The 25,802-nt window shown below is 46.4% G+C and overlaps 2 protein-coding genes across 14 annotated transcripts in view; one reads left to right on the forward strand and one right to left on the reverse strand.

Moving 5' to 3' along the window:
- ZNF329 (zinc finger protein 329) overlaps window positions 1–2,096 on the reverse strand; it is a 68,551-nt gene extending 66,455 nt beyond the window's left edge. The window contains exon 1 of the mRNA XM_025984440.2: window positions 1,871–2,096. The gene's annotated coding sequence lies outside the window, so the exon portion shown is untranslated. The remainder of the gene's footprint in view (window positions 1–1,870) is intronic.
- ZNF274 (zinc finger protein 274) lies at window positions 1,885–25,488 on the forward strand. Of its 13 annotated transcripts, none has more exons than XR_012001893.1 (9): window positions 2,072–2,208; window positions 2,698–2,767; window positions 3,343–3,637; window positions 4,414–4,509; window positions 18,147–18,629; window positions 21,682–21,782; window positions 23,134–23,260; window positions 23,698–24,807; window positions 25,345–25,488. XR_012001893.1 is itself a non-coding variant. In XM_025984423.2 (8 exons), the coding sequence occupies exons 2-8, from the start codon at window positions 2,735–2,737 to the stop codon at window positions 24,597–24,599; spliced, it is 1,869 nt and encodes a 622-aa protein (XP_025840208.2). In that variant the 5' UTR covers window positions 1,885–2,208; window positions 2,698–2,734; the 3' UTR covers window positions 24,600–25,033. The 13 variants fall into 13 exon arrangements, 7 of the variants coding, with proteins under 7 accessions (XP_025840208.2, XP_072616530.1, XP_072616528.1 ...); XR_012001894.1 differs by having other exon boundaries at window positions 3,469–3,637; XR_012001892.1 differs by having other exon boundaries at window positions 3,511–3,637.
- Window positions 25,489–25,802: the final 314 nt, after the last annotated feature.

Below are 25,802 nucleotides of genomic sequence, written 5' to 3' on the forward strand. Positions count from 1 at the left end.
AATGGGCAGAAATAAGCACACACCAGATCCTGGCCAGCGACAGACTTCTTTCATTTCCTAGACACCAGCCCCTTGGTTCACACTGGGTAGAGGATCCTACCCATTCCACTACTCCTCCCTGACAGAGTCTTTGCTTACCGGAACTTGAGTCAGGTTCCCCGAACCCGCTTCCTAACAGGGCCCATCCATGAACTTCCTCCTAGAATCCAGGTTTTGTTGTTGTTGTTGTTTGTTTTTTAAGATTTTATTTATTCATGAGAGACACACGGAGAGAGGCAGAGGGAGAAATAGGCTCCATGCAGGAAGCCTGACATGGGACTTGATCCTGGATCTCCAGTATCATGCCCTAGGCTGAAGGAGGCGCTAAACCGCTGAGCCACAGGGCTGCCCCTAGAATCCAGTTTTAGCAAGAATCCTGTCAGTTTAACAAGACTATGCCACCTTGAAATCTGATAAAAATTCTCATCCCCACTGTTGTCCTCAGGTGTTATCTGACCACCCTGGCCTGCCTTCAGCAAAAATCTTATTAGGTTGGTTCAGCGAGAAGCCCCCAGACTATGTAATTTTCTAGCAACCAACACCCTCCCACACACACTCCAACTTGCTTCTTAGCTATAAATTCCCACTTGATCTTGTATTTAGAACTGAGCTCAGGTCTACACTGGAGCGTCTCTACCTGCAGCAACATTTTTGGGAGTAAAATCTATTTCCACTGTTTAACTTCTTTGTAGCTCTGGTTTTGACAGTCCACGCCCCACCCTCCTGCTTATGATGACGTTTTGGAATATAAGTGAGGTTTGGTGGGGTGAGGTCTGGGGCTGACGACCAAGAACGATTTAAGACGTCTTTGGTACAAAATGGTGGTTTTATTAAAGCATGGGCAGGAATTGCTGCTGGCCTGGGGCCTGTGAAGAGTGGCTGATTAAATACCTGGAGTTGGGAGGGGTTTGGGGATAGCCTCATCTCTAAGGAATTTTGGAAGCAAAGTTTCCAGGACCTTGAGGGGGTTTAGCTATTGTTGGGAAAAGGTCATTTATTACCAGCTAATAAAATTTTCAAATGTTTATCGGTGGGCTGTGTGCTTGGAGGATGACTGCCAACACGTATTTTGGGGGTTTAGAGATAAAGGAAATTTCTGAATGAGTTTTTATACGTTAAAGTAGACTTACAGAATCCTGGGGTTCAGGCTAAGATTGCCTTCTGCCCTTAGTAAAGTACAAATATCCAGGCAGTTGAGTCCCTATAGGAATGTTTCTCTGCTTGTTTCAAGGACTTGTCAATTATGCCGGCGGGGGCTTGTCCTTTGTCAGCTAGTCTAGGGCACAATTAACCCTGCTTTTCTTCCCACAGCTTGAGTGAACACCTAGGCCTGGGCCCTCTCCCCTTCTGCCCTCCCCAGACACGGAATCCCGCCGTCTTCACGTTCCCAGCAGGCCTCACCCCCAATCCTCTCAAAACCCAGGGCTGATCTTAGACCCGCCTCGAGCACACTTCCTGCCCTCCCCAACCCCGCCCCCTCCGTTCTGACAGATCCACATTCAGCACCGCCCCCACTCTCTTCCGTCCATCCTCTCACTGCCTCTTCCCGGAACTTCAGTGGACTTTAGCTCCGCCCCCACACTACCCTCCCGTCCCTCCTCCCCCAGCTTGGCGGGACGTTAGCTCCGCCCCCTAGACGCTTCCTGCCCGCCTTGTTCCCGCCCTTCCTTCCTCCATATTGGGTAGGAGTAGCAGTTAGCCCCAACCTTCTACGCTTCCGGGCCCTGCCCGCTCTTCCTCCTCTGCGCTGGGACATAGTAAACCTTCTCGCCAACACCCCACCCAGCTGTAATCAACTTCCGGCCTACCCCCTTCTGCGCTCCTTCCCTACCCAACTTCCGGTTCGTCCCACGAATGGTCGCCCTCGTGGCGGTGCACGACTCGGTCCTGGCCTGCGCCACTGACTGGAAAAGTGTTGATACACCGCGACGTAGTGTATCCGACTCGAGCCCTTCCCCAACCCAGCTGGACCACCGAAGGTCGCCAGCTAAGGCCCTCTTCTGGGCGGCCCGGTCTTCGCGGGCCATCCGAGATGGCCCTCCAAGATGGCCGCCGCCAGGGAGAGGCCGAGCGGGCATGCCGTAGGGGTGGCTGGGAGTTGTAGTCCGGGCCGACGCGCTGACGCATTTCGCCGCGGGCCGACGGTCGCCATTGTGCGCCGCGCGCTGGGTGAGTGTGGCGCGAAATCTGCTCCCGTCGGGGGCTGTGCGGATCCATCGCGGAGGCACTCTTCGGGGTGTGCAGCCCCAGTCTCCTCTCGGCCTAGCTCAGCAGCCGGAGGCCGGTCTTGCCTGCCGTCTTCCCGCCGCGGGGCCGGAAGGGGCGGTGTGGTCGGGGACTCGGGGCCCACAGGGAAAACATCTCCCTCCGGGCGTGGGGCTTAAATCGGGCTTACCTGCAGCGGGCGTGTGCGGACTGGGCAGGAAAGTAACTCCCTCCGGGTGAGAAAGCTGTGAGGACGGCCTTCTCTCCAGTAGGGGGAAACCTGCCCTCCAGGTGTCGGGGAGGAGGTGGAGACGAACCTTTCAGTGCGTTTTTCTAGGTTGGGGGTGGACTTGTCAGTTCACTTTGGTAGGGTCGCTGCTGGATAAAGGAGGGGGTTGGGTTGCCCCTCTGCGTAGCCCTCACACTCCTCCTGCCTCCCAAATTCAACCTCAGGACTGCCTCCTCCCACGAGATACGTCGAGAAGGAGGTATGGCCTCCGGGCTTCCGACAGCCTGGTTCCGTGTGAGTAGAGGCTTGAGTTTCTGAATCTACCCCTGGATTTGGGGGTGGGGGTGGCTGGATGATAGTGAGATGTCACCTTCCCTCGAGATGCCTTCAAGCCCCGAGCATTTTGGGGAGGATTGAGAGACTGGCTGGGAATGAGAGACCCTGCTGGACAGATGAACCTCAGGTTGCTTAGCTTTCCAAAGGAATGGTTAGAATACAGGTCAGGTTCTGGGGGATTCTGATTTATCCTTTATATAGAGGATAGGCATTGATAGGTTTAATCAGGGAGTAGGCTCATATTTAGATTTCAGTAGCTACTTTGGCGTCAAAGCTAAAGGGGAAGTGAGCTCAGTCATTAAGATAAAACAGGAGGATGGGTCCTTGACATGTGAAGGAAGTAGAGGCAGCACAGGCAGTGGGGTGGGGGCTGAACGGTTGAGTGTGATGATTCAGCTTACAGGGAATTCTCTAGGAGGTGTAACCACTGATACCAGTATTGGAATCCCCAAGTTAATAAACGGAGAGGTCTTCAGAGAAGGAAGAGCCCTGTCTGGCCTCATGTGTTGTCCTCCTTGCTGTGACCTGAACAGGGTCAGGCTTGGGTTTGCTCAGTTTCAGACAAACGCAGGAACACGTGAGACACCTGGAATGCTCGGGTCATCTTGTAGACTGTGCCTTCATGTGCTGGGTCAGCCTTACCCCTCCTGTCAGTGTAGGTGACGACAGACCATGGCTGAACAGAAACCTGTGGGTTTTAGGAACCAGTGACCTTTGAAGATGTGATCCTGGGTTTTACTTCAGAGGAATGGGGACTACTGGACCTCCAACAGAAGTCCCTGTACAGGGAGGTGATGCTGGAAAACTACAGGAACCTGGTCTCAGTGGGTAAGGATGGCCTCCATGTCAATAAAGATCTGCGCTTTGCAGCACGAATGTGGTGCCTCTGAAGTGTGTGTGTCTGCTTGGGCTCAGATTGCAGGGATGAGAGTGAAATTGTAAAGGCCCCAGAGCTTGAGGGAAAAGGCTTTAATTTGTACCTGGAGGGAAAGGTAACTTTATGTGACTTCTGAAGCAACCTAGTCCCCCCCCCCCCCCCCCACAGTCCTTGAATGCTATGGAGGTAGGTCTGTCAGGGATGTTTTCACACAGTAGTGGATGCTCATTTATGTAACAAGAATTCCATAGTATGTGGGGTCAGTGTCCCAAGAATTCAGGAGTATCACTGAAGACTGATCCCTTCCATTTCTTTGTGATTAGTATGAACTTTTCCACTCTTAGGTTAGTGGCTGCATGGCTGTGGCACCCAGCATCATGTTTGTATTCAAGGCAGAAAGAAGGGAGGGGGCAGCTTTGGCTAGTTCTCTTTTCACACCTACCATATTTAGCAAGAAAGAAAAGTCCCTAAGGTCCCCAGCTGACATATTTTTCTTTGTACCTTGTTGGCCAGAACTGGATCCCGTTGCTGGCCAGCCACTTTTAGTGGCAGGGGAGTCTGGGGATGCAAATAGTTGATAAAGGGAATGGATTGGGTTATCATCACTGACATAGACCAGAAGTCATGCCCTTGCAGGGAATAATTCAGGGGCAGCATGTGCCACAGCAGGAACACGTTTTCTCTGGAACACAGACCCCCCAAGCCCTGTCTCTTTTCCCTTGGGCAGAACATCAGCTTTCCAAGCCAGATGTGGTATCTCAGTTAGAGGAGGAGGAAGCGCTCTGGTCCGTGGAGAGAGGAATTCCTCAAGACACTTTTTCAGGTGAGAACCAGGCCCACAGGAGTCCTGGCAGGGATGGGCTGTTTAAGATAGGGACTGGTGTCTTAGAAGAAAAGATGGGACAGGGGAAAACCCCAGATGGGGTGTAGCTGCAGACATGCTGAAACTGTTTTCCTCTGGTCTGAGTCAGGGGTACCTCTTGGTTGAATATGAATTTGTTGCAGCTGGCAGGTTGGCTGTAGGGGCTCCATCTGTTCTACTGCACTTATTTCATGTAATCACCGGTATCTGGCTTGGTATGTCTGTCCAGACTTTATAGATGTTTATATGTATGTATATGAATATGTTTATGACTTGGGGGTGTTACACTCAATACAAATAGGCCTGTTTCATTCATTCTAATAGATACTGTGTAATTCACATTTGATCTTTCCTCTTGATGGTTGTTCAAGTTGTTGAAGAAAACTTTGTTGCATATTTTTTTTTTGCACATTCCATTTGGGTTTTTGTAGGTAGAATTTCTTGAACTAGAACTTCAGAATCAACCAAGATAGAATCTAAAAATATGGTAGCAACAGATTGCTTTCTAGAATCCTTTAAAATATATGTAGGTGCTCAATTACTTGAGAGCTCCTTTTCCGCTTCATTGCCAGCAATTTTTAACGATCTTTTTAAGATTTGCGGATCTGATAGTATGTTCAGTGTAGTTCATGTTTTCTTCATGAAGTTACATATATTTTTATGTTACGTTTATATTTTTTCTTGTATGAGTTCATATATTTTCCTTTTTTTTTTTTTCTGTTGGTTTTTGTCTTTTTGGGTGGGGTATTTTGCTGAGAACTCTGCATTCGTTATGAGTATTGATAATGAATGTCTCAGACCAACAGTTACCATCTGCCTTTAAATTTAGTCTCCATAAGGAAGTTTTATGATTCAGGTATTTTTCCCTAACAAAATTTTTTATTCCTATTCATATCATAGTGGCAGATTTTATACTTTCTTGTATTCCTGTATTTTTTTGTTTAATTGCTGCACTTATCTGGAGTTTGTGTATATGGCATGGAGCATAAATTCTTTCAGCGCATTTTCTGATTAGATTCTTCCGCTTAGCATAGACTAAATTCCCACAGTCCTCATTGGATGCAGGGCTCCATCTTGGTCCCTTCTGCTTCATTGATCTCAGTCTGAGTAAACACCATATTGCTGTACGTATGGTAGTTTTATAACAAACCTGGATAAATGGGAGTTCCTCTCATTATTTAAAAAAAAATTCTTAGCTGTTCTCAACCACCTGGTTTGCCAGATGAACACTTAGCATCAGCTTGTCAGGGGTTCATTGAGAAAATCCTGTTATAATGATTGGATTTAGAATTCCTTGATGCAGAATTGGTTCGTCTAGTTTAACAAGTCTGCAAAGAAATCTGCTCACTTCACTGTGCCTCACTCAGGCCTTTTGAGTGTTGTTGGGCTTTCACTGTGGTTGCAGTTAATCTTCTCAGGTTAATCTTTGCAATCTCACATAGTTGGTCCAGATGAGACTGTCAGGTTGCTAAATTCTCTTAAAGTTGTCTTATTAGGTTCTCATTAATTTTCTTAGTGCAGCCATTTTACCAGCAAGTATAAAGGAGGAGGCAGCTGTATTATTATTATTATTATTATTATTATTTTACTTCTTTTGCTCAATTACATAATGACATCACATCTGGTACTTTGAAAACACTGAAACAGAGTGTGAAGAGTGAATGTCTGACTTAAATAGTAAAGTTTCTGGGCTTTGCCGAGCATGATCCTGGACTCTTCTTTGATTCAAATAAGTTTTATTTGGGTAAATAAATAGTCCTCTAGCTCTTTTGATAAATGAAGAATCAGTAATAGCCCTAGGTTTCCCTCATTATCTTCCCAAGGTGATCCTCACAATTATCTCCTTCAAACAGTTAACACAGTGACTTAATAAATGTAGAAGTGCCCTTGTTGTAACATGCTGCTGGCATCCACTGATACATCAGTATTCATAAATTAGGTTGGGGAGGTGAGTGGATTTTTTAATTATTTTTATCAACTTTTATATCAGGTATTCTGAGTTTGTAAGGAAAACTTTGGATACTCTTTCTTCCCTTTGTTCTTTGTGTTCTAATGCAAGTGACTTTGGAACTACCTGCTCTGGCAGTATGCAAGAAATCTGCACCTGGTCCCCCATCTTTGATGATGATTTTCTGCTTGCCACAACATAGACTGGCATTTATGTGACTCTCTGCCCCACTTTTCTAGACTCAGTTTGATGGCTCAGCATTAGTGTTTTTTTCTTTTCCGTATTCAGATTCATTTCTTTCATTCCCTACGTTGAAAACCTTTCCAACCATTAGCACAGGTCACTAAACTGTACCTCACTGGGAAGGTCCCCAGCAACACAAGCACTTTGTATCCACCCACTGTGGTATTTTCCCTGGTGTTTCCCCTTGATCCAGCCTCCCAAAGTCCTTTCCTGTGTGGTGGTGGCTCTGGTTGTGGCAGGTCTGTGTCTCACCCTACCTGGAGCTCAAGTCCCAAGTTCCTGTGTTGGCAGACCCTCCAGTCTATTGATGATCTAGTAGTTCCCTGACCCTAACTGCCATGTGGGATTTTGGGCACCTGTGATTCTGCACATCTTAGGAGAACTGGCTTATTAACAGGCGACAGGAGATTCTGAGGTGATGTCCCAGAGCAAGAGACCATGTGCAGGGAGGCTTATCAGGATACTTTATTACCTATGCCTGAGGTAATAGGTGCTGGACTCTGCTCTGTCACAGAGTCCTTTTTTATAGGTTTTCCCTCCACTGCCTCCCCTTACACCTCACAAATACTTGTGGAAGTCCTTTTGTGTCCCCTGTAGTACATTAAGCACTTTGATAATAAACCAAAGACCTAACATAATCTCTGCCTCTGTGGACCTTGTAGCCTAATAAATTATGGCTTCTACAAACAAGTTCCCCAGATATCTGTAAACAGATAAATAGTGGTAAGCACTAGAAGAAAAAGGACATGATGTAAAGTGGGAGGTAGTGGGGAATTACTCTAGAGGAGCTGGTTGGGGGGCACTGCAGGGGTGAAATTTTAAGCCAATTCCCAAAGAAAAAGATTCTACAGACATGTAAGAGTGGTAGTAAAGAGAGCTTCCAAGTACAGAGACAACATCTAGCATGACCATGAACATGGAACAGCTTGGCACATTCAGGAATCCATCCCTGAATGGGCTGGGAGGAGGTGATTGAGGTATACTGACATGTAGGCTAGGTTTGGCAGTACACATATGGCCTCCACTTTGAGGAGAGTTTTGATTTTTATCAGGCAGGTGTGTGATGTGGCGTTTCAAGTACAGTTCAGGTGCTTTTGAGCCATATTGGGGCACAGATGGAAGCAGGCTTGGAGCTGTGGTAGGTAGCATCTAGGGAGGAGGTGATGACACCTGGCCTGAGTAGCAGAGGGCTTGGGGAGAAACTGGCATGGGCTTATCCCAATTTATAGGTGGATTCATTGGGGCCAGGTGAGTAATGGGAAGAAAGTGACCAAGAATCCTTCACAGGTAAAGGCTTCAGGGATTTCCTAGGACTATTCTTTATAATGTATGTGTTTACCACATAAGTTCTTTTTGTATCAACATCTAGTTTAAAAAGAGAAGAATAAAGGAGAAAAATTATTACTCCTGAATTTTTGGCTTTAGTCAGTGACATGAGGAAATCTGGTAAAGGCATAAACTTTTGAAGGGTAGAAATGGAGGTTTTGTTTGGTTTTACTCAGTTGAAGTAATTTTTAGAATTACGTGAATAGTACAAAGAACTCCCTTATAGCTTTCACCTAGATTCAATAGTCTGTCGTACTGTCCCATGTCTTGACTGGTTCTGTTAATGAATTGTGAATGAGAAGGAACTTAGAGATGTTTAAGTAGAGGTTTGTGAAGCCAGTGGAATGCATGTCTCTGGACTCCAAAAGGAGGTCCCAGTGGGGCATAGAAACTTGGGAATGATAAGTGTTTGGAATGGCATGCTTTATTACTATTAGATTAGACCATCATCTCCAGCAGTGGTCTTTTTGTCATCACTGGTGTAGTGGTGCCTCTCCCCAATGCAAGGGACTGGGTTTAAGTGTAAAGTTGTGTTTCTGAGGCAACTCGTTTTGTATGGCTGGCTCTTCAGCTCCCTCGGACAGCAAAAATGCAGCACAGATATTGGCTGCCATTGAAGGTATACTGAGTAATAAGCACATAAGACATGGCCATCTTTAAGGTGGCACTGGCTTGGGAAAACAGATACTTGATGGCATTTAAATCTTTAGCTGTAACTCTGTCCTTTCAAGAAAGTTCTGCCATATATGTGGTTTGGGTGGAAAACTTGACATAAGCTAAATTTAATCCATAGGAAAGCAATGGAGTAAAGTCACTATATTGAAAGTCATGAATATAGGAAAGCCTGCAGGATATTTAATTCTTGACTTGTCAAGGAAGACACAGGAGAGATGAGCCCTACAAATATGAATGTGGCAACACTCAACTTAGTGTGAGCTTTAGCAGAGAAAAATAACCTCTATAAGGAGATTGTTTTGGGGAGGAAGACAAGGAAATCCTTTTCTAGATTTCACCCTTTGTGTAGCCTGAGAGGACTCACATAGGCTACAAAGCAAACATGTAGTAGGTGTAGGAAATCAGTTGTTTTATACAAAGGGTAATTCATTCAAGAACAAGACTCCATAAATGTGTTCAGTGTGAGGAAGCCTACTGTCAGTTCAACCTTTAACTAAGGGAAGGCTCACATGGGAGATAAACATGCAAAGACCATAAATGGAGAAAGTTCTCATGACTTTTTTTGACCTGAGAACTCAAACAGGGAAGAATATCATCATAGTGGGAAAGGCTTCTGGCCTGATTCACTCTGGCTTGTAAAAGCTCATACTGGACACACACAGAAAACTCCTAAAACCAGTTGTATTAAATGTGGGAAAGTTGCATGCATAGCTCTCTTACTCAGCACAACAGTCATACTGGAAAGCACCTGAGAATGTCATCAGTGTTAGGCTTCAGGAGGCATAGAACCTGCTGGCAAGAAGCCCTTCAGTAGGAGTCCTCATTGTACTCAGGATCAGAGGACTCATATGAAAGCACTCCCTCAATGTATTCTGTGCAGGCAAATCAGCCTTAGTTGCCACCTTGCATGACAGAACAACAAGCCAAAAATCAAACTGGAGAGAACCACACTGAAGAGTGAAAATGCAATGTCTCATCCTATTTTTATACCAGATAATCATACAGAAGGTAAACTCTGAATAAAACTGGTGACATAAGTATACAAGTATAGTAAAAGAGGTCTTGTTTTTTCCAACTTGTTCTGTTATCTGACCTGAACACCTAGAACAAATATTAAACAACATGAGAGAACAGTCTTTATTTCAGTGTCCCATATAGGTTCCCATTGCTAAGACAATGACTCAATCTCTAGCTTAGGAAACTTGGGTGAATAAATGTCTGAAGCAACTAAAAAACAAGAAGACCTCTTCAAAGAGGAGACTTTGAAGACAAGATCAGGCTTTGAGGCGAGAGGGTGGGAAAAGGACGATAAGGGGGAAATCTTGAGATACATAATGCAATTAAGAACTCTTAAACGTTCACATCCTAGGGAGTGGGCCAAAAGTTTAGAATCATGAGTGATTATCAAAACATTTGACAGGAATCTAGCCTAGCAGGATGTGGCCACATACCATGCAACCTTTATTGAAGAATACATTCTCTGTCACCTTCCACATATTTACTCCTTTGGACCCATGTAATCTTGATTCTTTTATCTGGAAACCACTTTGCTTGGTGTCTAGATGTAATCCCCAGGGTAATTTCAAGGCCTGAAGATGCTTTTTAATTGAATAAGGAAAATAGGCGCAATTTGGCTGATTTGGTAGGAGGAGCAGTAACTCTTGATCTTGGGGTCTTGAGTTCAAGCCCCATGTTGGGTGTAGAGATTGTTTAAATAAAAACTTAAAAAAAAAAAAAAAAAGGAAAACAAGTATTTGATTCCAAAAGTTCTACGGAAAAAAGGGAAGATAAATACAGCTCAAATAAAAGAACCAGAAATGGAGAAGAAAGAAACCCAAGAGCTAATGTTCCAGAAGGAGAAAATACAAAATCAACTTTGATTAAATAGAGGAAAAATAAAAGGCAAGTTAAAAAACTACACAGGGAAACAGCAGTCACACATTCAGCAATACATGTAGTTTTCATTATAGTACTTGGTACAGTAATGAGCCGGCTGTATGTACTGATATGGAAGTCTCCACGATATGCATATTTATTAAATACATTGTTTAAGATGTATGAAGATATGCAAATGCACATAATATCAATGCCTTTTTTTTTTAATATTACAAACACAAATGTGTGTGTCAGTTATCACTGAATGTAGAAGCTTACAGGCTGAGATGGCCTCCTGAGAAAGAAACTGGATGGAAGAGTAATTTTCCATTTTTAGAAGTATTGCCCATAACCATGCTGATAAAATGGAAACTGCTATCTCCTGTTGTGTTACCAGTTCATGACACAATACAGATGCCTCAGTAATTACTTGTTGAGTTTAGGAATGAACAAACGATAAAATGGAAAGATTTCTGGAAAAGTTATGGTTGTCAAAATTGGTCACAGGAAAAGTACTAAAATTAACCCTTTTAAAAATAAAGTGGCCAGCTGCCTATTACTGACCTGGGCAGTGAATATTTTCCAACTTCTTGTTAAAAGACAATTTCTGTGGTACATGAGCAGTTCAGTGACAAAACACAGGCTGGAATGCTGACAAATTCTGCAAAGTATACATAGCATTACTAAAGTGCAAAATGAGAAAAACATTAAAAAGGAAATATTTGTAGCTTATTATATATCAACACTTTAAAACTTCTCTGAAATAGTTTTTAAGAGTTCATCAGTATGACAAATTACAAAATAATATGGAGACTAATAGCTTTGGCTTATACCAGGAATAACGAATTTAACACAGAAAAGATTGTTAATAGGTTCTTGAAATGGGATCTAAGAATAATTTAAGAAATGATTGTTAAGAAATAAATTGTTAAGGAGTTTCTATTTGAAAAAATTCTAAGTGGGATGTAGAGTAAATAGAAGCAATTCCCCGCTTTTTTATCGTTAGTTTCAGAGGTAGAGTGTTATGACTTCTTTTTTGAGGGCTTATAAAGGCTAGAAGTGTATAAAGTCCCTTTAAGTCCTGCTATCATTCTAGCCAGCAGCCTCTAGAGAAATGTTGATATAGCCATTCTACCAGTGGAAGCAGAAATGCAAGTCTCGGACCTGGCTGGTCTAGGAGTACAAACTGGGAGTCCTCTTACTGGTGGCCTGCACTCCCAGCTACTGCTCAAGCTCTCCAGGGGAAGAAGGGAACTTTGTAGCAATAGGAATCCTCCCGCACAATTAAAATGATAGGGAGATTTCCTAATTTGACAGAAATAGGGGAAAATCCAGACTGACAGCTAAAACTCAAGTCACTCTGAAGCTGTGTTGAGTCAACAAATACTGCTTGAGAGCCTGCCAAAGTGCCACATACTGTTACAGGGATGGGTCACAGTGTTGGAAAGGATATAGTCAGGCCCCTGTCTCATTGGGCCTACATTGTTCCAGAGCAGCCACTAGCATGTGGCTGACTACATTTAAACGGACTAAAATGAACTTAACTAGTTCAGTTCCTTAGTTGAATTGGCCATCTTTCAGATGATCATTGGTCTCCTGCAGCTAAAGGCTACTATGTTGGACATTGTAGATCTAGAACATTTCTGTAAATGAGCATTCCATTGGCCAGTGCTATAGAGAAGGTAGAGAGTGATAATAAAGCAAATACTTTGAAGTGGCAGTCAGTGACCTGAAGAAAAAAATGAAACAATGGAATATGCTAGAGGGGAGTGACAAGGGTGGGCAGTACTAGTTTAGAACTGGGCAGGAAGAAAAAAAAAAAACTGGGCAGGAAGGCAGTTCTGAGGAGGTGATAAACTTCGGTTCAAGAGCTGGATGGTGAAGGGATACCAGGTAAAGATGTTAGGAAAGACTACCAGGCAGGGGTGTGGCCAGCGTAAATACCTATAGACAAGGCACACTGGCACATTTAAGGAAAAGTAAGATAGCAGCTGTGAGAAGCACCCTTTGGTATAAAGGATATAAAGAGTTTGGACCCCAGCTACTCTGTTCCCCATTGTGGCCTGGGCAGGGCTTCTAGGCTCTCAGCATGGATTTCCTTTGTGTGAAGGATGGATGCTACTGCTTAGTGGGACTGTGGTGTGTAAAGCCCAGGTCTTGGGGGGCCTTCAGGTAACTCTTGTTGTTCAGAGACTTTAATGTAAAGATGATCAACACCTTTGGCAGATCCTCCTTTGGGCCTGGCTTTAGGAATTCAAATGCAAAAGACCCAGTTGACATCCTCAGCAGGTCAGTGGGGTAAACAAACTAAACAAACTTAGAAGGTGATGCTATAGGGTGCCCAGCTGAGCTGAAGAGTGATGGGAAGAAGAGGAGAAAGGTTGAAGAGCTGAGGGCATTCTGGACCAGGAGAAAGAGGAACAGGGGAGTGTACACAGGGATAGGGGGAGCTGAGATAAGTATTCTTCCTGGCTTTGGCCCCCAACAAGATCATGAAAGGTCACTGTTAATTAGTCACTGTTGAATTTATGGACTGACAGCCCTAGTATACCTGGCTAGTTATGGAATTCTGAGCACTGAGAGATGGCTTATCCTGAAAGGGATGCAGCAGAGACATGAGAGGAACTGTAAGAAGAGGAAGAAAACAGCAGCTCCCATCAGCCTTTCTTTCTTACATACTATATCTAATCAGAGGAAACTAAGGTCCAGAGGATTAAGCCCCTAGTCCAAAGGCTTGGTGAATTTGTTTAACAACCCACTGAATAGATAGTTGGCAAGTGAGGGGACTAAACTGATCAAATCCCCACCCTAGATCATTCAGTTGGTGGATTGAAAACCAGTACTTAGGGATGCCTGAGTGGCTCAGCGGTTGAGCATCTGCCTTCAGCTCAGGATGTGATCCTGGAATCCCCGGATCCAGTACCACATTGGGCTTCCAGCATGGAGCCTGCTTCTCCCTCTGCCTATGTCTCTGCCTCTCTCTCTCTCTGTGGGTCTCTCATGAATAAATAAATAAATCTTAAAAAAAGAAAAGAAAAGAAAATCAGTACTTAGAGCTGCAGTTGATAGAGACCATTTTGTGTAGCTCCCCACAGATGAGTGGATCAGTCAGTCCCAGCTATGCTCCAGTGAGCTGAAGATCAATTCTGACTCTGCCAGCTGGAAAACTTGCTTTCACTTTCTTTGTGAAGTGGGGTGACTACTTCCAGTAGGAAAGAATGCTTTAGAGGGCTTGGGGGATGGTCCAAAGGATGAAAGATTTAGAAGTCAACACTGCCTAGAATGACACTTACCCACTGGCTTCCAGGCTTGTGGCTCATCTCATTTTTTGCATAGTACCCAGTAGGTGCTTTATAATAACCCTGCAGAATGTGTTGTCCTGAAGGGCTGCTACAGGAGGGAGAACCAGGCTGCAGATCCACTGAGCGCGCTCAGCACCACAAGGATCAGCAGGGTTCCCAACATCCAAACCTATAGAGGCTTTAAAACTTAAGATGGTAAGAGTTAACATTTTTTTTTTAATTTTTTTTAAATTTATGATAGTCACAGAGAGAGAGAGAGAGAGAGAGAGAGAGGCAAACACATAGGCAGAGGGAGAAGCAGGCTCTATGCACCGGGAGCCGGACGTGGGATTCGATCCCGGGTCTCCAGCATTGTGCCCTGGGCCAAAGGCAGGCGCCAAACTGCTGCGCCACCCGGGGATCCCCCAAGAGTTAACATTTTTGAATGAGCATTCAGTTCAAGATTTTGAGAAATTTCCCTGGTGCCCTCAAGGATAAGAGGAAGAACAAAATACCTGATCAGGATTAAAGGAGAAATAATGGGATGGATTAGAATAAAAAGAACCTACAGTTAATTTTCTTAAGAGATAAAGTACTAAGTAATCCCTGTGATTAACAAGGAGTAAAAAACAAGTTTTAGAAATTAGCTGGAAAGCATTGTGGAGAATGATACATTTTTTAGGTGTCATGCATTATTGCTCAAAATGGTGCCTGTGGCCCAGCAAGGAGCCGCTAGGGAGCGCTAACTACCCCCCAGCATCCCAATATCCCACATCGGGCACTTTTCGAGGTCCAAGGGAATCTGGGAAATTGCCATCTCTGGCTTCCTGAGTTACTCTCACGGAAATTTCGAGCTCTGAGAGCTCCAATAAAAAAGGAATACGTACTTTGCTTTCAAATCAAGAATTTGGAGGTAAATGAACCCCCAGAAGTCCTAAGGAACAGGAAGGGAATTACATGCTAACGACAACAGCAGATATAAACGAGTTGGGAAGGGCAAGCCCCCAAATGAAATTAATACGAAAGTTTAGGGGAAAAGGTCGGCAATGGGAGATCAACGCTGTAAATTTTATCAAAGAAGAAAGTCACTTTAAACCTAGGAAAAGGGGATCCCTGGGTGGCGCAGCGGTTTGGCGCCTGCCTTTGGCCCACCCAGGGCGCGATCCTGGAGACCCGGGATCGAATCCCACATCGGGCTCCCGGTGCATGGAGCCTGCTTCTCCCTCTGCCTGTGTCTCTGCCTCTCTCTCTCTCTCTGTGACTATCATAAATAAATAAAAATTTAAACCTAGTAAAAGGGACGCCTGGGTGGCTCAGCGGTTGAGCGTCTGCCTTTGACACGGCCTGGTTCTGAAATCCCGGGATCAAGTCCCACATCGGGCTTCCCTGCTCGGAGCCTGCTTCACCCTCTGCCTCCCATGAATAAATAAAATCTTAAAAAAAAAAAAAAAAAAAAACGCTAGGAAAGGAATACAAGATGAAAAGCGCGGCCCCGGGCGTGTTTGGCAACCCCGAGCGCCCAGGGCCCGTCCGCGGCGGCGGGCGGCCCCACCCAGCGCGGCCGACTCCTGACCCCGAGCTGACTCACTTCTCGGATAGCGCGCTAGCGACTTACAGCCCCAGTGAGGTCGGTGAAACCGGTAAACCGAGGAAACCACCGACGAGCCAAGGTTTGTAGTCAGGAAGTTTGGAGGGGGAGGGGGGAAACCCCACGGGAACAAAGGAAGGATTGCAAATCGGAGGCACGAAGATTGTTTAGGAATCGGGTGAATCGCTGCCTCAGGGGGAAGCGGCCGCGCTTTCCCCCGCCCCGCGCTCGCCCAAAGAGAAAAAACTTGCAGATCCGCAAGGTGGGTGTAGAAGTTCCAGCTGCGTCCGCGCCGCCCCAGGGCGCGTCCGCCGTCGCGGGGAATCGGGGGATAGGGAACGAGAGCAGAAGAGGCCAGAGCCCAGGGTTCAGCAGTTAGCCAAGAGGCCCGCCATCCGGGCAGGGCTCGGGCAGGCTGCGGGCCGGACCCACAGCCCCAACATGGCGGCCCCGGAAATCTGCGGCGCGGAGGCTCCTGGGAGTTGTAGTGTGACGGTGCCCGGCGCGTGACGCACTTCTTGACCCGGACGGAAGTTGCGGCCTGCGCTTTTCCGGGCTAGGGGATCGGGGCGTGGCTGTGGGGGCTTGGGCGGTGTCGCCCCATTTTCCCAGCGTGGGGGGATGGGGACTAGGGTTCGCTTCAGTTTCCCGAACGCGAGCGGAAGCGTGTGCTTGTGGCTGCGGCCTCCGCCGGAGCAGCCTCCCCGGCATTGCCGCGTCCTGGGGGCGGAGCCGCTGAGCACCGCTTCAAAAGGCGCGCGGCAGCCGATTTGAGTCCGAGGAAGGAAAACATTGGCGGGATGCACGCAGGCCGCCAATGCTCTTCGTGTCTTTCCGAGTTGGTTTTGTTTGTTTTTATATAACACAGCTGCAGTGACTCCACACCGGTAATTTTTCGCCTCGCTTTTTTTCCTTCACGTGACGGAAGCTCTTCTCTGTTGTAACAGCCACACTAAAAGCAGTGCTCTTAATGCTTACCTGTGAATCTTGCACGATTTTCTTGAGCCATGTTTTAACACTCCCTGCTTTACAGTTTTGCTCCATCCTAGACTACTGCTCAGCAGATGTGGGTCGTGGAAAAAAGACCACACGAAGGAGAACAGGCAGGGGCTGTCGTGGGAGCCCACTGGAGCGAGGGAGATGGGGAGTCGGAGGAGGGCCTCCCTGGAGGTTATTGACTTGCAGGGGTAAAAAAGACAAACAGGTCCTGGGTTTGTTGCCACAGAGGTTTCAGGGTCGGAGTTCTGCTGTCCACGTGGTCTGTTTTGTCTCCAAGTAGTCATTCCCTTGGTGTTTGTACATCTGTGTTCCTCTTCAAAAAGCTCCCTGACCACGAGTAGATGAATCTGGTGAGAGTATTCTGGGCATTCCCCTGGGCAGTCGTTGCTAAGGCTTTGAGTCCATGCTGTAAATTCCGTTCTAGGTAGACTTGTGCTAATCATGTGTATTCAAAACAGCCACGGTACAAGGGCACCTTTGCTCTTGACATCAATTCTGCCATTTCTGTTTTATAAAGCAACGCAAATCGAATTGGAAGTGAACCATTATGACCTGTGGTTTACAGTTTTCCTCTTTGCTTTTTTAAAGCTTTTAACTCATTTAGTCAATTAGCATTTCTTCTTGGAGTTGTAGAGAACTTTCTTGTTTCCTATTGGTTTGTGTCCCCTCCTTGGCATTTCTGGGCCATGCTAGAATTGTGTTAAGCAGCTGCTCTTGTAAACCCTGTGCCAAGACACAGAGCCCCTGACTTCCCCAGTCATTGTTTTGGCTCCCATGAAGGCAGGATCAGGTTCTATTCCCTGTGCATGGCTGTAGACCTATACAGCCTCAGAGGTCTCTACTTAATCCTCCTTGTTTCTCATATTTCTTTTCACCTTAAAATGAAATATAATTTACATTCTATAAAGTTGACTTTTTGAGAGTGTACAGTTCATTGGTTTTTATTATATTTACAGTGTTATGTAGCTGTCACTACAATCTAATTTCAGAACATTGTCATCACTCTCTTAAAAAAAAAAAAAAACACTGAACAACACTCCCCAATTACCTCAATTCCCTATCTCCTCAAAACCACTACTCTGTCTCTATGTTGGTCTGTTTTGGACATTTCATGTAATGAAATCATACTATAGGTAGCCTTTGGTGTTTGGCTTCTTGCACTCAGTATAACGTTGACAAGATTTATCTATACTGTAGCCTGCGTCAGTACTTCATTCCCTTTTTACTGCCAAATAATACTCCATAGTGTGGGTAGACCATATTTTCTTTATCTACCCTTCATTTGATGGACAGTTGAGTTGTTTCCCTTTTTGGCTGTTAGGAATAATGCTGCTATGAACATTCCTGTACAAGTTTTTGTGTTGACATTTATTTTTATTTCTCTTGGGTGTATGCCTAGATTTCCTGGGTTGTAATGTAAGTCTATGTTTAATTTTTTGAGGAGCTGCCAGACTGTTTTGCAAAATGGTGTAGCGTTCTATATTCCCACAAACAGCAGTCTTTCCACATCATCACCAGCAGTTATGTATCTTTGATAATAGCCATCCTAGTGAATATGAAGTAATATATCAGTGTTTGTGATTTACTCTTCCCTAGTGGCGAATAATGTTGATCATCTTTATATGCTTGTTGGCATGTGTCTGGCTGTGCTGTTGACTTACAGAGTATCCTGCAACCCAGTTGGACCCTCATTTGGATCCTCTTCCTGCTGGTAATCCCCTGATGAAGATCGAAGTCGTTGAAGTCCTCACACTGAACCAAGAGGTAGCCCGTCCCCGAAATGCCCAGATACGGGCCCTCTATGCTGAAGATGAGGGCCTGAGCCTAGATGTGCCTGGGGAGCTCACTCAGCAGCTAGGCAAGCATCCAGGTGACCCTGAGGCTGCACGCCAGAGGTTCCGGGGCTTTTCCTTCGAGGAGGTGGCAGGGCCCAGAGAGGCCCTAGCCCGGCTGCGGGAGCTGTGCCGCCAGTGGTTGCAGCCAGAGGCGCACTCCAAGGAGCAGATGCTGGAGCTCCTGGTGCTAGAGCAGTTCCTAGGCGCACTGCCCAGGAAGCTCCGGATGTGGGTGGAGTCGCAGCACCCAGTGGACTGCCAAGAGGCAGTGGCCCTGGTGGAGGATGTAACCTGGATATCTGAGGAGGAAGGTAAGTGCAATGGAAGGGTGGAGAGAGGCAGTTCTGTGGGGGCAGCTCGGAGGATGAGGGAGCTCAGTTCAGAAAGACCTCAGGCTTCCTGGGAGCAGTTGGAGAAGGGTCACGCTCTTTCCATGTAGGCCAGAGTCTGCCTCCTGAACATGATCTTGAGTCAGTGCTTTAGATGCTTCCTTGCTGAAGTACCTAGTGCCTCTAAGTCAAGGGATCTGATCCAAGAGTGGTGTTATCCCTGGACCTATCTATGGAAATGGAAAGTCTCAGACCCCTCTTCACAGCTACTGAAACCTTTGGGTCGGACCTAGGACTACATTCTAACCAGCCCTCCCCAAGCTTCTGATAAAAGCTTACAGTTAAATTCTTTGTTTTCATCCCTTTCAGAACCCTGCTGCACTACAAGCTAATCAAAAGTGTGATTTTAGTCACTTAAGCATATTCCCAGAATGCATTGGTTTTTTTTAAGATACTATTTTTTTTAGGTAGTTTCTACACCACCCGCACATGAGTTTCAGACTTTTCAACCTCAGGATAAAGAGTCACATGCTCTACGAACTAAACCAGCCAGGTGCCCTTGCCAGAGTGCCTTCCAATGTTGTGCAGTTGGTGGGGGTTGTAGATAAAGTGGTGACCAAAAAAGGACTCAGGCTCATGAGCTCAACAAGACTTAGGTCCAGCAGGAAGGATAGCAATTTGACGAACAGATATGCCTGTGACAATAGTGGGGATGAGAAGAACTCAAAGGTGCTGGCGGGGCTCCTGGAGGTAAGTTGCTGTAGCTAACATCTGGTGTGGAGTTAACTTAGAAGGGGACAGGAAAGGGGCATGTAAGTGGCTTGATTTCTGATCAGGTCATGAGATCCAGCTGCATGGCAGGCTTCCTGCTTAGCAGGGAATCTGCTTCTGTCTCTCTCCATCATCCTCTATCCTCCTCTCCGCCCCCACAGTGTGTGTGTGTGCACATGTGCGTTCTCTCTCTCTCTCTCTCTCTCTCAAATAAGTAAATCTTTAAAAAAAGAAAGAGAAGTGGGCAGGAAGGATGTGCCAAGCAGAGGACTATCACCTATGAAGGCCCAAAGTGGGAGCAATAACAGTATACTCCAAAATTGGAAACAAATTGGGTAAATCTGAGGTACAAGGGAGCAGGGGCAGGGCTGATGGGACCTTTGAAGGGATTTTCGTGTCGTAAAGCAATGAGAAGTATAAAGCAGTGGGAACCAATCCATGAGCTCTCCCTAGAGACATATGGCTTGGTCTGATTGAGCTCTAAAGATGCACCAGGTTGCAGCTTGCTCTGGATGGTGAACAGTGAACAAGCTCAAAATGAGAAGATTGGCCACCTAGAGCTGTTACTATGTCCTCCAAGAGGTGTAGTGGCTAGGGCAGGAGTGGCAGTGGTGGGGAGCTGAGATGGGAGCAAATATGTAGGGTGCATTTGGAGGTGAGATTGCATGAAACTTGATTTCTGTCGGGCTGAGTTTCATGGAGCACGGACACTGCTATCTTGCTTACCTGAATATGTAATCTCACACAGTCAAAGTGACTGTAGATGCAGTTAATTAAATCGAGAATTTTGAGGTGGGGAGATTATCCTGCATTATTTGGGTGGGCCCAGTGTAATCACAAGGGTATCTATAAAAAGTCAGGCATGAAATTTAGGTGACCCCCAAAGCGGGTGTGACATGAGAAAGGGCCACGAGTCATTCTAGGTGGCCTCTAGAAACTGGGAAAGGTAAGGAATATATTTTTCCCTAGAACCTCCAAAAGGAGGGTAGCCCTCCCAACACCTTGATTTTATTAGCCCAGTGAGGCTGGTGTCAAGATTTCTTATTTCCATAATCATAAGAAAGCTAATTTGCATTATTTTTAGTCACTGTTGTGGCAATTTGTTAAGGCAGCAATAGGAAACTGATAGAGATGCCACTTATGAGTCTTGGAGCTCATAAGACAAAAGCCAGTTTGTCTTCTATTTCATGTCTTGGGGGTGAATGAAATCAATATCACAGAGGATGGTGGAAAGAGGCCTTCCAGAGAACTCTAAGAATCCTGCATTTGTGATCAGCAAGTTAGTTGGGACTCTTGGTTGTGAATGCCAGGGGAGAATTTACTGAAAAAGGCCCAGGGCAGTCTATTAACTTCAGGCATGACTGGACCCAGGACTCCTGTAGTGTCCTCAGGACTCATCCTCTCTATGATATTTCTGCTGGCCTCTGTTAGCTTTACTCACTAAGGCAAGCATGTGGGGCCTCACTGCACAGAATTTCTCTTTCCTAAATGTTCCAACAAAAGCCTCTTTGGCTCTGATTGTCTAGCAGTGGGCCCCATCTTCATCCATGATCCAATCATTATGGCCAGGTGGAAGGGGCAGCCTGGCGGGTTAGCGTGGGTCACATCATGTGTTCCTCTTGAGAGTGGGGGTGGAGTCATTATAGAAGCCCATGTACCAGCTGGGGACAGATGAAGAGAGTCAGACATGAAGGAGCTGTGGTTGAAAGGGGCCTTAAGATCAGGCAGAGGTGTTTTCTAAGATGGAGGAGACTTGATAAGACAATTGTCAAGATAGGTTTGTTACAAGAATAGATCTGGTCCTGGGGGTCAGAGGATGTCCTATGGAAAAAATGAGAAAGAGGAAGAGGGTAGAGTACTCAGAAGCCAGAAATGGGGTCTTTGCTTCTTCTTCTTTTTTTTTTTGTTCTATTTAAAAAAAAAATTGGGGGGGGGGAGGGAGTTCTTTGCTTCTGAGGTGAGGTGTGAAGCCAGCTGCTAAGGTGAATGGGGAGATGAGGCAGCTGCTTCAGGGGAGGGACTGAGTCCAGAACAGTCCTTGGAGGAGGAGAGAGTGAGATCAGGGCCTCAGCAGTGGGGACATCAGTGCTCTATATCACATTGGGTGATGCATCCTGAGCTATCCAGGTGTGGGGATTTGGGCATGGGCTGTGAAGAGGAGCCAGAATGGGGATCTGAGCTGGTAGGGGAAAACGCTAGAGCACAGATGCCCTCACAGTAGCACCACACCTAGCTGATCCCCTGTGCTGATGTCTCTTCCCAGCATCACCCTCCCAGGGCCCCACCAGCCCTCTCCAGACCACATCTCCTCAGGAAGAGAAGGAAGAGAACATGACCACCTGGCCAGTGAAGGCACTGCCTGAGGTGAGTGGGGAGTGCTACCATTTCCTTCTCTGGTCATAGTATCCCCTGTGAGGTGACAACCCTTCTCCCCAACCGCCACCCCCACCCCGGGCCAGCAGCCCGCCACAGGCCAGGCCTTTCAGAGTTTCTGAGCAGGAAGGCCTTGCTATCACCATGGGGACCAAGGAAGGGCACAGCAATAGGAAATCCAGAAACTTGAAGGCAGAAGGGAGAGGCCAAGTGTTTATGGGTGTTTGGGACCACGTCTGGATCTGGGTGAGAACAAGACAGCCCTCGTCCTTCAGAAATGCATATTTAGGTGTTTATAACAGAAACAATGTCTGGGATTTGCCTCAAAATATCTCAGATCCAGGGCATAGATGAAACAGCACTGTCCCTGCCTTATCAACTATTGAGGCTCAGAGAATGTGATTGAGTGATGGTATGTGTGGCATTGTTCCCAACTCTCTGCTGTAAGTGGCTCCTAACTGGCTTAAGCATAAGGTGAACTTATTGGCTCTCACATGAGTGGTCTGGGGTAGGCTTCAGGCAAGGCTGTATTCAGGGGCTTCCAGGAGATAAGAGAGAGGAATGCTCTGGTCCTGGTCTAGTGTCTCTGCTTTCTCCCATTCCTTCTCAAGCAGGCTCTGCCCCTCCTAGATCCAGGCAGAGTGCCATGGGGAGGCCTCTTCCTCCTAGAGTTCTGGCCAGCTCCCCAGAAAAGACTGATCTCGGTGCAGCCTTTGGCTACCTCACCCCCAGACAGCCCCAGTCCACAAAGGCAGGGGCTGGTTCCACCACATGTAGAGGCACTATTACCAGAAGAAGGGGGTGTGCCTAGTGGTGGGGCTTGTCTGAAGGGCAGTCTTCTGGGATCCCTGGGTGGCGCAGCGGTTTAGCGCCTGCCTTTGGCCCAGGGCGCGATCCTGGAGACCCAGGATCGAATCCCACATCAGGCTCCCGGTGCATGGAGCCTGCTTCTCCCTCTGCCTGTGTCTCTGCCTCTCTCTCTCTCTCATTGTGTGCCTATCATAAATAAATAAAAATTAAAAAAAAAAAATAAATGAAGGGCAGTCTTCTATGGGAAGTTGCAGGGAAAGGGTAAACTGCAGATAGGGTTAGGTAGAGTGGGGGCAGTTTGCTTATGGCATTTGTAGCTCTTAGTGAAGCAAGGACTCTGCCTCCAACCTGGGCCCCAGACTTTGATTTTGTGAGAAGGTACCCATTGGGCATCTCATGGCCCAAGTCATGGTTCTAAGCAAACCCCAGAGCAGGGGTATCGTCAGCACAGCAGTTGCGAGACCCTGGTAGTCCTCCTTCTGTCCCTGTCATTGACCCTTCTGCTGAGCAGACACAGAATGTGGCATTGCAGGAACCAGTGACCTTCCTGGATGTGGCTGTGGACTTCAGCAAGGAAGAATGGGGGCTACTGGACCCCATGCAGAGAACTGAGTACCATGACGTGATGCTGGAAACCTTTGGACACCTGGTCTCCGTGGGTAAGTGCCCATGTTGACCACTCCACCCTTCTGGGACTGGGAGCACCAGAGGCCCTGAGTTGGGGCTTGTGCCTTTTCTGGGCCCAGTGTGAGAACTAGGCATGCCCTCAAGAATTCCTTGCACCATCCATGCCTTCAGTTGGCCCTGTGGAGCTGGAGGGGTGGGCATTGTGTGGATAGCAGCAGCCTCAGGTCCAGCGAAGGACTGACTTGGTGCCCACCTTGAAGGCATAAGAGGAGTTGGAGAGCCCAGACGGTGCTCCCAGTTCTAGCCCCATACCCAGTGTTCCTCTCTTTGCTGCTTCACTGGTTTTTGCTGTTCCCCCAGGTTGTACGACTGTATTGGGGGGGGGGGCAGCTTTTGAGTACTTGATTATGTCATATTATCAGCCCTTTTAGCACTTTCTACAGTATCTGGATCTTTTGGGTTCTTTCAGGGTGGGAGACTACACTGGAAAGTAAAGAGTTAACTCCAAAGTCTGACGTTCCTGAGAAGGAACCAGCCCATGACCTGAAATTGGAAGAATTCTCAAGGGATGACACCAGGTCCCCTACCTCAAGAGATGTCTCACAGGGTGAGGCCCCGGAAGTCTTGGACACAGCACAGAGGCAGGTGGGGCCAACTCAGGAAGAAACCCTCCCTCAGAAAAGTCCCCAATCCCAGGCAAACACTGGCCTTGTCACAAGCCATATTTCACTCCAGAAAACTCTCCCTAGAAAACACTTGCGCAAGCGTGGCTCACGGGTTAAGAAGGTGACACGTGGTCCATGTGTAAAAATTCATCAGAAGGGCCACAAAGGAGAAAAAGCCAGGGAAAATACTAGTTGTGGGAGAGCCTTCAGCCGGAGCACTCAGCAGATTACATTCACAAGAATCCACAAAGGGAGCCAAGTTTGCCGATGCAGTGAGTGTGGCAAAACTTTCCGGAACCCAAGATACTTCTCTGTACATAAAAAAATTCACACAGGAGAGAAGCCTTACGTGTGTCAGGACTGTGGGAAAGCATTTGTTCAGAGCTCCTCCCTCACACAGCATCAGAGAGTTCACACTGGAGAGAGACCATTTGAGTGTCATGAGTGCGGGCGGACCTTCAATGACCGCTCGGCCATCTCCCAGCACCTGCGGACTCACACTGGAGCCAAGCCCTACCAGTGTCAGGACTGCGGGAAAGCCTTCCGCCAGAGCTCCCATCTTATTAGGCACCAGAGAACGCACACTGGGGAGCGCCCCTACATGTGCAACAAATGTGGAAAGGCCTTCACGCAGAGCTCCCACCTCATTGGGCATCAGAAGACACACGGTGGGGTGAAATACAAGAAGAAACAACCTACCTCATAGCCCTCCAGCTGAGCCGGTTGAAGAACATTGCCTTTTCAGCCTTCTCCTGCAAACTGCAAAGTAACCTGAATGGGCCTGGTTGGCATTCAGAACTGAATGTGAAAAGCAGCATTGAGTGATGATGTTCTGAAGACCAAAGGACAACCAGGGATAACACCCTGCACATGAGGAAATAAAACTGCTGGAGGGTTGTTGCTAATGAACATAGGTTGGAAAAATATTTAATTTTTCACTCACTTGATTTGCTGTTATAATTTGTTTGCTCATTTGGTCATTAAAAATGATACTAGTGAAACCTGAAAAATGCTTTTAATATAAATTTAAAAAGCCAGGTACCAAAAAGTCTGTGCACTGATATATTTGTGGTAAAGTATTTATGCATATGGTCAAGGACTAAAAAAGAACAAGGATAAATAAACTATATTTCTGTGATAGAATCTGTGTGTTTTTCCCACCTATTTAATACCTTTTCATTAATAATTTGATATTCAAAGTAAGCAGCATTAAGACAAAATGGAGATTGTCAGCTTAGATCTAGTTGACTCTGTTAAAGGCTGCAGTCCTTCTAGTCCAAAATTCCAAATGAGTTAGGGTGAGTGTGTCATTCTCATCCTTAGAACATCATCAGCATGTGGGGAATGTTAGGTTCAGGGAATGGGAATCTCAAGCAACCATTGGAGGTCTAGAGGGAAGTGTGGGAACTTCCCAGGAATGTTCATTTGATTCATTTCTACTTTTTCTACAGGACTCCTTCAATGGAAGGAACTACCCTGGCTGGATGCTCATCACCAAGTTAAGCAGCAGGAGACTGGGAGTGTTAGCACATGTGTCTGATGCCCATATTTCACATTTTACATGAAAGGACAGATTAAAATCCTTCTCCAGGTCATATAGTCTATAACTTGCAACCCATCCCATCCCTTGCTCTACAACTCCACCTCTGTTTTCTTGAGTTGTGCATAATATTTCAAAACATGTTCTAAAATTCTGGGTCAGATATTGAACTTAGGCACATCACATATTGGTTGAGTGCTGCTGGGCATGCCTCTTAAGAGTCCTTGGGTTCATGCTGACAAGGGTGAGGCACAGTCATGGCTTCTGGAGTGAGTATGTCTTGTTCCTTTCTCGACAGGAGTGAATAGCCTCTGGAGACCGACAAGGGGAGCCAGGAGGACATGTGCCTAGAGAATGGTGATGGCACAC

This window comes from Vulpes vulpes, chromosome 1 (genome assembly GCF_048418805.1).
Source record: "Vulpes vulpes isolate BD-2025 chromosome 1, VulVul3, whole genome shotgun sequence".
In the NCBI taxonomy this organism is placed as follows: Eukaryota; Metazoa; Chordata; class Mammalia; order Carnivora; family Canidae; genus Vulpes; species Vulpes vulpes.

What these genes read in the sequence shown, in the direction of transcription:
- ZNF274 (XM_025984423.2), top strand. Translation starts at nt 2,735, where the DNA reads ATGGCCTCCGGGCTTCCGACAGCCTGGTTCCGT. An exon ending in TTCCGACAGCCTGGTTCCGT is followed by an intron (nt 2,768 to 3,510) that starts GTGAGTAGAGGC and finishes TGTGGGTTTTAG; the next exon opens with GAACCAGTGACCTTTGAAGA. An exon ending in TGGACACCTGGTCTCCGTGG is followed by an intron (nt 23,261 to 23,697) that starts GTAAGTGCCCAT and finishes GGGTTCTTTCAG; the next exon opens with GGTGGGAGACTACACTGGAA.